General features: G+C 39.9%; 1 protein-coding gene across 3 annotated transcripts in view; it reads right to left on the reverse strand.

The window, feature by feature from the left end:
* LOC121613205 (paired box protein Pax-7-like) overlaps positions 1–12549 on the reverse strand; it is a 58680-nt gene extending 46131 nt beyond the window's left edge. For 2 of the 3 annotated variants that reach the window (XM_041946516.1, XM_041946517.1), the window contains exons 1-4: positions 12465–12549; positions 11461–11696; positions 11055–11184; positions 10722–10850 (exon numbers count right to left, since the gene is read on the reverse strand). In XM_041946516.1, coding sequence (XP_041802450.1) covers positions 10722–10850; positions 11055–11184; positions 11461–11696; positions 12465–12549 — 580 coding nt within the window. Of the gene's footprint in view, positions 1–10721; positions 10851–11039; positions 11185–11460; positions 11697–12464 lie in introns of all 3 variants that reach the window. The other variant, XM_041946515.1, reaches the window with a different exon arrangement.
* Between the last annotated feature and the right edge of the window lie 564 nt (positions 12550–13113).

A 13113-nucleotide genomic window follows, 5' to 3' on the forward strand; every position in this document is an offset into this window, starting at 1 on the left:
TAACTGCCTGTTGAGGTTTATTTGATATCAGTGTATATAATATATATTAATATATATCAGAGTTAACATTGTTCCAGGACCATCATTGCAACTGAGCAAAAAGCAACAAAGTCCAAATAGAGAGCAGGTCATAGTGGGCGGATGGGTCAAGCTCTTGGGACTCATGGGACTTTCACTCAGAAGCCTGGAGTGTGCTGCCAGTTAACTGTTATATTGTTGATATTTTTGGACATAGTTCACTTGTTATTTTTAGTTTCATTTTTTTTATATATGTTGAGTTTTCTGTCACAGTTTGGCTCCATTTAGACAACAGAACTAAGTGTTTGGTTTAGGAAAAGATCATGTTTTGGGTTAAAATAGATCCTTTCACGACGTTAACCATGTGCGTATTTTTCTGGTCTTTTTCCCTGAGTTGCAAAGCTTTGACATCAAAACACTGTGATTGGTCATGCAATGATGGTCCTGGATCAACATGAGTGTTGTTGTAGGAACAAAACAAATATGGTGATATCAGATCGTGCACCTATTCGACGTGTGACTCAAACAGCACCTGCCAATATAAGAAGAAGGAGAAGAAGAAGAAGGATGAACATGAGCGGGATGGAGTACCCCCCAAAAAAGCTAAAAGTTTGAGCAAGGATGTCACCAAATGGGAGGAGGCTTACTCGTTCTCACTGAAGAGCAGCATCAGTCTAAGTCATGTTTGTAAAGTATTCCACACAGATTTTGGTGTAACACATGAAGGGAGAAGTGGCAAATCTGCCGAGCATAAGTTCATCCAAGATGCTCGGAAACATGCTCCACCAGTGACTGTATTTCTACTATCTCTGCCATGCATGCTCCACCAATAGCGAATTTTAAAATGTCACAAAAAAGAAAAAAAAGAAAGAAAATGCTAATTAGGCACGTTTCCATAAACTGGTTTGGAGTAAATTAGGCTAGGCAAAATTCAGTTTCATCAGAAGTTGGCAGTATAAGCTATGTTATAATATCTATAATAAACAGTAAAATAATTTTAAAAACCAGAAACAGGAATTCTGCAGGAATTTCTTTGTTTGGGTGAGTAGTAATGATTCCTTAATGTCATGTAGTATTGGCCATGTTGTCACGTACCTGCTGTTGATACTACTAGCACGTTATGGAAAACAAAGACAGTGGCTTCTTCTTCTTCTTCTTTGGGTTTTGTAGCAGACAGCTGATCAGTCATGTGAGTTATGTTTGCGCCATCAGAACTTATTTGCCAAAGCTGTTTCTATCTTCCATTTAGAAGCGTGCGTAAATTTATTCATTTATTTGTTTTAACTTTGCTGTTTCCATCAAGCTTTTCGGAATGCGCAAAATGTGCGTAAAAACACCTCGATGAATACACGGCTCATCACTGTATGCTACTGCTATCTCTCCATCCACTTTCAGAATCACCCTCTCCACCAGTAGTCTCTCTTAAAATCATAAGTGAAGCATAATGTGTCAGTGATGTGTTCATATCCTTCAAGTAATACATAGATAAAGTCAGTGCTGAATTTATCTGCTCTTTAGTGTTTTCATTGATTTAATGCAGGGACGTTCACAGTATTTCACTTTCAACCAGGTACCTGATTCTGACCACCTGACTGTCGTCACTTAATGTAGGAACAAGTTAACTCAATCATTGTTGCTCTCAAGTGGTTGCCTGGTGATGATTTTAGGACTCACTGTAACTCTGTCTAAATGTAAGGGGCATGTGGACAGCGGTGAGGGTGGTGGGACGGCCCAGGATGGGGCGACAGAATATTTCCCTTATTTCAAATCCCAATGTTGACATTGTATGATATGGAGCAAATGACATTAATCAGTGTTGATAAATTAAATTAATTTAAAGGTGTTTTAATAATCAAGAATTACACACTATTTGTACACAGATCAACTGGTTTAGAAGTTGTACTTTTGAAAGATGATTTTATTTATTTATTTGAAAATGATCTTGTTAATATCACAGAGGAAATCCTGCAGTCTGTTGTGTACTAAACATTAATCTGTGTAGCTCAAAGAGAAGCAGGTGGAACATGGATTTATGAAATCCTAATGCACATATTTATTATTGTCTGTGGTTATTTAGACACATTTTTTACATTTAATTGCACTGAGGATATTAAGAGCAAGGTGCAGTCTGTAAGAAAGGATTGCCGACAGAAGCAAATAGAATTTTAACATTTTTTCTCTGGACTATTTATCCCTTTTTTATTGTTGGTTTGTTCTTTTTCTACATCTCCTTTTTATTCTTGCTATCAGTGCTGTCTGTAACATCTTAATTTCCCCAGTGTAGGATCAGTATAGTTATAGCTTATCTTAACTTGAGTGTGGTGCTGATAGACACTGTTGTCCCTCAATGCATGACAGAAATGGAGGAACTGTTCCCATCTGTAAATACTGTGCATAATGGATGAAAATGTTTATCAGTGTATGTCAGTTTATTTAGCAATCCACGGGAGAAGAGGACACGAGGCCTCTCCGACTGCTTTGAAGAGGATCAAAATTATGGGAGTCAGGTGTTATGGCCACCAGACCTAAACCTCACTGACACCTATGGGAGATTTTGGAGTGATGTGTTGGAGCTCTCAACCGCCATCATCATCAAAACACCAAATGAGGGAATATGTTGTGGAAGAATGCCCTTCAGCCTAAGTAGACATGCAATGATAACTGAAGAACTTCAGAAGATGTATTTTGTCATCAGATTTGATGAGAGCAAAAAGCAGAACATTGTGTAAGTTCAGCTCACTAATTGAAAGTCCAGAGAGAGTGATCCTGATCTGTGTCTGTAACAACGCTCTGTTCCCATCACGGCCTGAGAGTATGTTAAATATGTGGCTCAAATTATTTTGATGCAGTGACAGAGAAATGGCCATTAATCCACTTTCATACCTTTCAGCAGCGTGAACATTTACTCTACCCCCCACCCAAATTTGCTAGGTCTTTATGCCCCAATAATCTCTGTATATTTAAGGTCATTTTCTAGCCAATTACACTGGATGGCTGCATTTGGTGAATGTGATTTCCTCCACGGATTGATGGAGAAAACCATGAATAAGCCATCTAATAGATCCAAGCACAGAGACCTCTGTATGGAAATTTCAAACAGGATTTTAGAGATGCATTTAGCAGCTCGCTAAAATAATTCCTTCAGCCATTTCCCCAACACAGGATCTTTACATTCACTGCTAATATGAATAATCAGTTATACACACTTCAGTTTTATGTTCACACCGTCTTCACGGTCATATCTGGCCAATTCTTTTCTTAAATTGAACAGAAAAAAGCACTAATGGCAGGATTAAAAAATACAATATCCAGCTGCCTTTTTCAAAAATAAAGCATTATAATAATTTCTACTACTGATTTCATATTTTGATGGCTTACAAGTGAATTATTTCTTTTCATGCTTCAGGTTATCTGCATTTATTTATTTAGGTCCACAGCTGCCACTGAGGACATGTATCGTACTGCTCTGTTTTTTGAATTTGCGGATGTGGGGGGACGTACATCGAACAGTCATTTCCACGTGAATTCCACAATGTTTAGAATTAATATTATATGACATTGTATATTTAGGCTTACAACAAAACAAGGGACCTGGACTTGTGACCTCAGCATTTCTATAACCTACGGCCCTGTTTCTTTACATTTCATCTACAATTTTTCTTTTAATTCTGAATTTAATCTTCTCTATTCAAGGATCAAAGGCTATATTGTGGTGTCCTGCTGTAAAGCTAGTGACAGCAACATAATACAAATCAACATGTAATCTACTGTTGATGCTAAGAATATGCATATGATCTCTTCCAGTAATTTAAGAGACAGATACTTTTGTTTCTTGTGTAAAAATAGATTCCGCTGAGATGAAAGAATAAAGCTAAAAGGCAGCATCTTACAAAGCAGCGCAGTATTTTTGGGCAGAACCATTTTGTTTGATCCTGCAGCTAGCTGAGAGGGAGCTGAGGTGGAGGAAGAAACCTCTCTGATTGTTTGTCTGCAGCGGGCTCTCAGCCATGTTTTTCTGGACAGCCAGAGCAGTTGGCTTAAAGCAGATGTCTCCCTGCAAAATCCTGACACAAGATAGCAAGTTAACCTCTTACACCCTTGATTTTTTTTTTCCCTTAAATTTTTTCTTGCATTTTTTAGAAAAAAAAAATCACTGAGTGAATTAGTGAAAATGATTAAAATCCCAGAATGATTTTCAGGACTGCTCCGTTCATTCAAATGGAAATACTCGAGACAGGCAGTATCAAATGTGTTGATCTAACTTGAATTAAATTTCTAATTTGAAATAAAGTTCTTTGTGTCTGAACAAAGTTTGACCACTTGATGCTGATGTTAAAAACCTGTTCATTTAAAACATGTGTAACTGTAGCAGAACAGCATGCCTGATGCACATCCAGCATCACACTGGAGCTGCACAGCTGCAGCACATGAGTTCTCCAACTCTAGGAGTTTTCCACAAGACTCGCTGAGGGCTCAATCAAAGACCAACCAAAGCGCTGACACTTTATTAATTAGTTGTTGCCATATAATTTGTGCCATGTGTTGTGAATTCTCTGTTTGCCATTGTCCTGTGTGTATCCTTTGCAAATGGCCTGTTAATGGGATGCCTGAGGCTTCTGACTGCCCTCAACCCCGTTTTGCCTGTTTGCTCTTTGTGTACCGCTCCTCTTTTGTTAGCTGATCAGCTTCCCATTGGGTCGCCAGACAAGATTCTTGGCATTTGTCGGTGAAATGAAAGGAGGATTAAGGGATGGCTACTGCACACTCCATGGAGGAGAAGTGGGCTGCTATTCTCCTATTCAAAGCCTCCTCCTAGTTCAGCAGCTCCCCTTTATACATATTTGTTTTCTCAAAGACATCGTTGAAAGACCCAAAGTCCTACAAGAATTATTATTATTATTGTTAGTAGTAGTAGTAGATTTTTTTTAAAGCACATGTTCTGGTGGACTGAATTCAGTATCATCATTAATCAGCTTTCTGCAGAATCATGTCATAATAGAATATGATGTGATCTTAGCATGTTATTGTTCTATGCCTTTCAATGATTCAGAGCAAGCTTTGAAAAACAGAGACAGAGGCCAAAGAGTTTCCCATGAGGTGGATTATGTTTTGTGTGACCAGATCCTTTTGGAGAACATACTTATTAAAAATCATGACACAGTGTATAATATATTTATGTATCATTTTATACAGTGTAATTATGTACAGTGTCTGTAATGTATAGTTAGTGACACTATGAATGAATGAAAAGTTTGCACATGTGATGTCTTCAATTAAACTTCATGTGAAATATCTAAAAATAAAGATCATGTGAAATGATGTGAAATGGTCGTGCACATGTGGTAAATATGTGGAAGGTGTTACTCATGTGAAACTTTCACATTTGCTTTTTATCATGGATCATTTTGTATAATGAAGCTAAAACTTAACCCCCACACTTCTCTACAGTCACTGCCTCGTGAATTGATGGTCTTTTTTTAATGTGGCATTATTTAATTCCTGGTGTTCATTTGATTACACATATTAACGAACGAAACACTCTGCTCTAAGGTTGCTACTCGTTCGTGTCTTCTATTACTTTGCTTTATTGTGTTCCTCAGCGCACCACAGTGACCCAGTTTACCCACAGGGATCAGAGTGTGATCTTCTAATGCCGTCCCTGCCAGCCTCAACAGCCTGATCAAACCATTAACCCCTACAGTGTGTATAAGGAGAGGGAGACGTTAGCACAGGGAGTCTGGCCTAAAGTGATGAAATATTTCAAACAGTCATCGGTTGCAACCGGGAACATTCAGGCTGAATTATATCAAACATGTCTCTGGTGTGTTGGCTGAGTACGAGTGGACAATATTGATAAAGCAGTATCATATTCATTTTCATTTAAGGCATTTGAAAATTTGAACTGATCAGCTGTTTAAAGTGTCATCTGAGTGAACACAATTACTCCTCATACTGCAGGAGGAGAAGTTGTCCGTCTGAACAGAAACACAGCAGTGGTGTAGGGGGGGCACAGGGGCCCAGACAGGTCATGCCTCATGCTGCAAATGGGCTTTAATTAATAGGCCGGCAGCCCTGAAAGCAGCGCTGGCACAAGCTAATATGATGAACTCTCATTGTGGCAGTGTCACCGCAAATGTTTCTGATAAGCAAAAGCAGCAGAGGAGCAAAGCCTCTAAGCTGCTCACTTTGCTCCAGCAGCTTCCGCCTTTCCTCACCTACTTTTCCCTCCTCTGCCCTAAAAGTGTGAAACACACAGTGCATGAACGCTGTCCTCGGGTCAGCATGCCACCACAGCTGCTGCAGTCCACTGCAGCATGAATGTTAAAGCAGGAACAGACTGCTCACTATTTTCATACTCCAATGATAACATACTTGCATACATGAACATCTCTGTGTGGACATGCGACATGACACTGCTTTTAAATTTACACAACACATAGGGGAGTTCAATTCTACAGTCATTCCACTCAACCTTCAGCCTCTGAAACTGCCGTTAAGTGAGCCTGCTGATATCTGCCACACGCCTATCTGATGACGGATGACTGACAAATGCTTCAGTAAACTGGATATCATGAATATTATTTGGATAAAGTGGTAAATGAGTAATGTTGAGAGGTCAGTTTTTGGATGGTGCTGCATTTTTTCAGATAAAAGAACTTACTACAATTTAAGATTTTGTCACCCTGAAGAATTATGAGTTGGAAGAACGTCATCAATGGTAACAAGACCACAAGATAAATTAATTAACTGTATGTGACCAAACTATATCTGCTTGTGAACATGGCATGGGCTTCAAGTATATGATAATACATATACCAAAAATTTTTGTACATTTGTCAACACGATTTTTCTACAATATTTATTTCTGGTTACATCAGGACTAATTTATGGTAATATTGGATTTTTATGTGGGTTTTGCATCAATGTTCCTTCACTTGTCACATATTTTTCCACTGAGAAAGCCACGTTTTCCCTGGAAAATTGACTCCTATCACAATATATTATGTTGTTGCAATAAAAAAAAAGACTTTATCCAAATCACCCACTCCAGGTGTTTCTATACTGTTTCCAAATGATTACGTGGGTGCTATGATATGGATAATAGGACATATTTGTGTTGGTTTCTTAAATAAATCTCTGTGACACTGAATATATAACAGACATAACAGACTGCAGCATCCACTCTGAAAGAAGGAACGCTACCGCAGGTCCTTCATATCAACAGCCGTCAGGTTATTTAACTCCAGCATTGTATAATGTAGCGCTGTGTTCACACGCATACTGTTTTTCTTTGCACTACTGGAAACATCCTTCATCTCATACATGCTATAACCTGTGCAATATTGCATTCTTTTTTCTTAAATACTACACCTATGCATATATATTTTAATATATATATATTTATCTACTGTGCCATAGATCAAATATTTTACCTGTCCATGCCAACCATGTGCAATTTTTTGTTTCAACCCTGGTGCAATTTTTCAATATTTATCAATACTTTCCATTGGCAATATTTATATACATATATGTTATAGTCTATTGTATAAAGTGTACATATAAAGTCAACTTATTTTGTATTTTCCATTGCCTTTACAATTCTATTTTTATTGATGCTCCCTGTAACATGAAGTTTCCCCGGTTGGGGATTAATGAAGTTGATCTCATCTCATCTCATCTTATCTTATCTTATCATCTCTAAGGTTTTTCTATGGTTGTTTAGAGATGCTCCAAATCTGCACCTTTGCTGTACATTTCAACACGCTCAATACATACATCCAATACATTTCAGTCATAACTTCCTGCTGTTTGAAACACATGAGAGCAAGACTGGAGCTGCATTTAAAAATTATATTAAATATAGATTTATCATGTGTATTTGAATGATTAGTTTAGTCATTTTAACTTCAGAGACAAACATCCATGTGCAGCTTTGTGCACAATGACTTCATACTGCTCATTTAGACTAACCCACAATCCAAATACCCAAAAGTGTTTCATTTAAAGAGAGAAAGAACACAAACTCAGACTGGAGAAAATGCAATCAAGAAACATTTGGGATTTTTACTTCAGTGATCAATCTATTAGCATAAGAGATGAGTGCATTTCAGCACAATGATTATCATTATTACTGTTGATACCATTCCTCTGTGTTGCAGTGGCTTCCAGTCCCCTTGTCTTTTTTCAATATGTCCCTTTAAAAAATGTGAATTTTTGGTGTGAGGCAGTGGGGGAGAAAGGGGAGGTTAATCCCAGTTTAATACACTGAAGCACAGCCCAGGACCGAGGCTGTGATGATTGTGTTATCTCCAGCCAACATTTGGGTCTCCCTCAATTTCAACCCGGCAAAATAGCTGGGAGAAAGTGCAGATGGAGTGGAGTAAGTGTGGATGCCCGGGGAAAAGTGTTATTAATAGCTGCAATAGAACTTCCCACAGCCTGTGCCCTCTGTAAAGCTGCTTCTCGTCACTTCCACTAGATTTGTTTGAAGTGCTCTCTCCATTCTCACTGTCGACCTTTTTTTCTTTTTTCTGTCAGATTTATTCTGGAAATTACCACTGTTTTCCCTCTACAGTAGGTCATGCATATTGGAAAACAGCATATTGACTAAATACTACCTTAAAGACTGTGCATCACTTGTGTTAAATGGAGAGCTCATCACAGACTGCAGACAGCGGTACTGTACACACAGATACACCTGCCCTATCACCATACATGCCCTTATGAAATTAAATGTATTTTCCATCTGTTAAGCCAAATATATTAAAAAATATTTTAGAACTTCTAGTGTTCTTTTAATTCTATATTATACAAAAATTAGCATCTATGATCACTAAATGTATTAAAATAAGATCTACACTCATATTTTTGTACAGTATCTTGTTGAAGCTATATGATGATATACAGTATAGGCGTGTACTGTAAAATATAAATGTGGCTCTGTTAGAACATGCATACCATACTAAAGCATACCATTAGCCAGTTATAAATTTCATTATAAATTTCATTAAAGATTTCATTATAAATCTCTTATACTTTTTTGTATTGAATTTTTACGTGCATATAGAGCATTTTTGTGACTGGTTTTTAACAGTTTTACAGAAATAAAGTTGACTAATTTGCTATGGTATGTCGCCAACCCCTACTGTATAATAGTAGTAGCACATCATGTGGAAAAACAGCATCTTATCTGATGACAGCAAATAGCACTCATACATGTTTGTCGTAGCACACAGTCACACCTCTTTCATTCAGCCTAATACTGCTGCTAAAATACACCCTGACTTTGCCTGAGATTCTGCCAACGTGCCACCAAAAACAATCCCATAAAAGCAAAATGAAATGAATATTTAAAAAAACAATCTAAACAACACGAGAGGAAACCTTAAAATCTCATGAATTTGCGCTGCGGGCTGCACACCACGAAGTGAGCCGCTGAAAGATGAAAGTGAAAAGAAATAAAAGGCTCAATTTAATCTGCTTTAAAGCCCTTCAACAGAATGCATGTGCCTGGAACTGTGAGAGTGAGGGCTGATAGGGGATAAATATATTTCTTACCATGCCTTCCAGCTATTACACCCCTCTCCAACACAGACGCCTATTCAACAGACACCGGTTTCATTACCAGCTGTAATAGGCTAAGTCTTCAAATTATTAAATGCCAGGCCCGCATGACAGAAAGACACTAGCTAGGCTGATCTTTGAAGAACATGAAAAGGAGGACAGTTGATAGCATTCGAACAAAAAATGTCACCAGTCAAACCAGTGGTCAGGATTCACTGGGAGCTACAGGCCTTAAGTGTATTTAACGGACAACGATTCCATCAAAATGCTCCAATCAAACAGACTCACCAGACAAGCAAAAGTATATAGGTTATTCTACAGCTTCTGCTCTTTGAGTGAGAGCAGCAAAAGCTCTGAGAAACAAACATAAAATATTAAAGCTGTACAGACTGTGAAACATCCATTAAAAACACTTTAAAATGTCAAAACTATCTCAAAATCTGTATAAACAGCTAAATGCTAAATAAAGCCAATAAGTCTTCAGTTTCTAATTGTAATCTGAGAGGAATGCCCCTTAAATGTAGGCCTACCTTAAATTCCCTCTGAATTATCAATGCTTTAGAAATACTTACACATCCCTGAAAATGATACCTGCAGATGTCAGGAAAATCTTACTAAAAATGAAAGGGTTGAAAGTTTTCATGTCATTTGTGATTTTTATCTCTTTTTTTACAGGTTTTATCAGCTGAATACATTTCAGTGCGGTCAGGTTATTTCCCGAGTCTGTTTCCTGCTTTGTTTTTTACACTGTTTAGTTCAGGGCCTCCAGCGCAAAAGCTGCGTTTGGTTTTCGGGTGAACTTGACGTGAACAGGCCGCAGTGAGATCGCTGGCCCCCGGCCCCCGGCCCTCGGCCCCTGGCTGTCAGACAGCCTGTAATTGATATTGACTGGCACGTCGGTCATCTGTCAGCAAAGCTTTGAAGAGAGCGTTTAAGCAGCGCCACAGGAGCGCGATCCGCTCCAGCGCTCCCCATCATAAATAATTAAGCGACTCCTGCGTCTGCTGGGACGACAGCTTAGAGGAGGAAAACCCGGAGCGACTAAACGCCCGTTTAGGCCCAATTTGTAGACAATTTACCGCGTAGACAGCTGTCCAACCAGCGACTGTCCACACGGTGTTTAACCTCCTCTGGCCTACCTTTGTCGCCGAGGATGCCGTCGATGCTGTGTTTGGTTTTCTTTTCTCCATCTTCATCCTTTTTATCACACTCGTCGTCGTCGTCCTTTTTTCCAAATCGAGCTCGAAGTACACGGCTGATCGAACTCACTGCGAACAGAAAGGCAGCTTCAATAATAAGAACACCACCACCAATTATTATAATTATTATTATTATTATTATTATTATTATTATTATTATTATTATTATTATTATTGTTGTTGTTGTTATTGTTAGTAGTACAACAATTGCAATAAAGAAATAGCGGAGAATGAGAAATGTAATGAAATGTGGCTTACCAGAGGAGGCCTCACCTGAAGGGACTGTGCTTCTGTCACACACCCCGTCCTTCAGCAGCTTATCCCGGATCTCCCAGCTGAACATGCCGGGGTTGTCCCGCTTGTACTCCTCTATCCGCTTCTCCACGTCCGGCGTGGCCACCTGCTGCAGGTGGGACAGCAGGACCCGCAGGGAAACAATGTGATGAGTACAGGCTGCTGAAATGCTTCAGACCGGAAACGTTCTCGTTCTCTTTTTTTTTTTTTTTTTTTTTTTTTTTTTTTGTTTGTTTGTTTGTTGTATTTTTAAATCAAACGGGTCAAAATGAACAAACAGCATTAAATAGGAACTGTTATTAGGCTGTATAAAAATACAGTAATAATAAATATTATAATTAATATTATTATTATTGTCAGTAGCAGTCGTGGCGGTTCCTCTCACCCTGGGCTTGCTGCCTCCTATGGCCCCGGGCCGGATGGAGCCGGTCTCCTGGTAGCGGCAGAGGATCTTGGAGACGCAGCCGTGAGAGACCCGCAGCTGGCGGGAGATGACGCAGGGCCGGATCCCGTGATGGGCCATCTCCACGATCTTGTGTCGGATGTGGTTGGGCAGCGGCCGGCCGTTAATGAAGACCCCTCCGAGCTGGTTGACCCGTCCCTGGCCCAGAGGAGTGGACACTGTGGACGACACAAGGTCACATTCAGCTGGGAGCTTTCAGTCAGCAGAGACAGTGAGAGGAAATTTAAATGTGAGCCTTTGAATTTTAAATACATTCATGTTTCCTATACGTCTGTTTTTTTTATGTGGCGTAGGCTGATCCCTCAGAAACCTGCTAACGTGTCGAGTCATTTTTCGTGAACAGATCGCCATTAACGGCCCTTCACAGTCCCCCCCGAGCCTGAAGAGGAGGTGAAGAGCCGCTTCTGTCCGTCTTCATTATTCGCCCTCACGCTGTCCAAATATTCATGTAATCCTCTGTCTCTCCTCGGTGTTTTGGAGGCTATTTGATTTACATTTCCAGGCGCAGGACACTTGAAGAAATCCCACATTTTTGGTCATAGACTTTTCGTCGGGATTTCGATTCAGTTGAAATTTGTTCGCAGAATGGATGATTAATAAATGAAGTGCACACAAGCCTAGGGCCTTTGATGTTTAGCCTAGTGTGCTAATATTGTAACATTTTATTACATTTTCTGTGAGCTAAGAAAAACATTTTAAAGTGTGTAGAAAAATAATAATAATTTGAATCTTTAATGGAAAATAGAAAATTCAGCTAAAGTAGGGGACAGCCGAGGCCACGGCTATTTGTGAAGCTAAATCTCTCATGTTTGAATTATCAAAATGAGCCCTGAAGTTTTCAGTGTCCTCGCAGAATGTCCTGTGTGGCTGTGAGGGGCCCCACGGCTGCTGTGGAGCCGGACCCGGTGCCTCTCCTCTGAGCCTACCTTCCAGAGGGAATCCTGTGCGCGGATAGTTCTGGCCCGGAGCAGGGCGCATCATCCGCGGGACCGTTCCTGGCAAAGACGACATTGTAGCATTTAAAAAAAAAATAAATGAAAAAAAGAGGAAAGAAAAAAGAAAACAAAAGCAAAATGAACGGGCAAGTTTCTAGACGTCCAGTTCACGCGTAGACTTGCTGGTCACAGGTAGAAACGTGTGACAGATCCAGTGTGGCGGAGGAGAAAAGACGTGAAAGATCAGCACGAAAGCCCAAAGCAGTCAGGCTACCAGGGCTGGAGCCGCAGCGCGGGGAGTCCGCACACTGGTCATGTGTTCACAATGTGGAACTGCTCTGTCTCTGACAGGAGCTTATTTAACCGCTGTGAAGGACTACTTTGATGGTCCCCCGGACAAGTCTGGACCAGGCGGACTGGAGAAGGGGGGACGGGTCGCGAGCACCGATAGGTTCTTGGGGCTTTCTCGTATTCGAGAGGGAAAAGCTCCAACAAGTTTCAGCAGCCAATGGGAATGGAGGGATAAAGACACACACACACACACACACACACACACAATGCGCTCACACTGTAACTCTACATCATAGGTCTGTAAAACATACGTAAAACCACCATATCCGCTGCACAGTAGGCCTGCACG

The sequence above is a fragment of the Chelmon rostratus genome, chromosome 10 (assembly GCF_017976325.1).
Source record: "Chelmon rostratus isolate fCheRos1 chromosome 10, fCheRos1.pri, whole genome shotgun sequence".
NCBI lineage: Eukaryota > Metazoa > Chordata > Actinopteri > Chaetodontiformes > Chaetodontidae > Chelmon > Chelmon rostratus.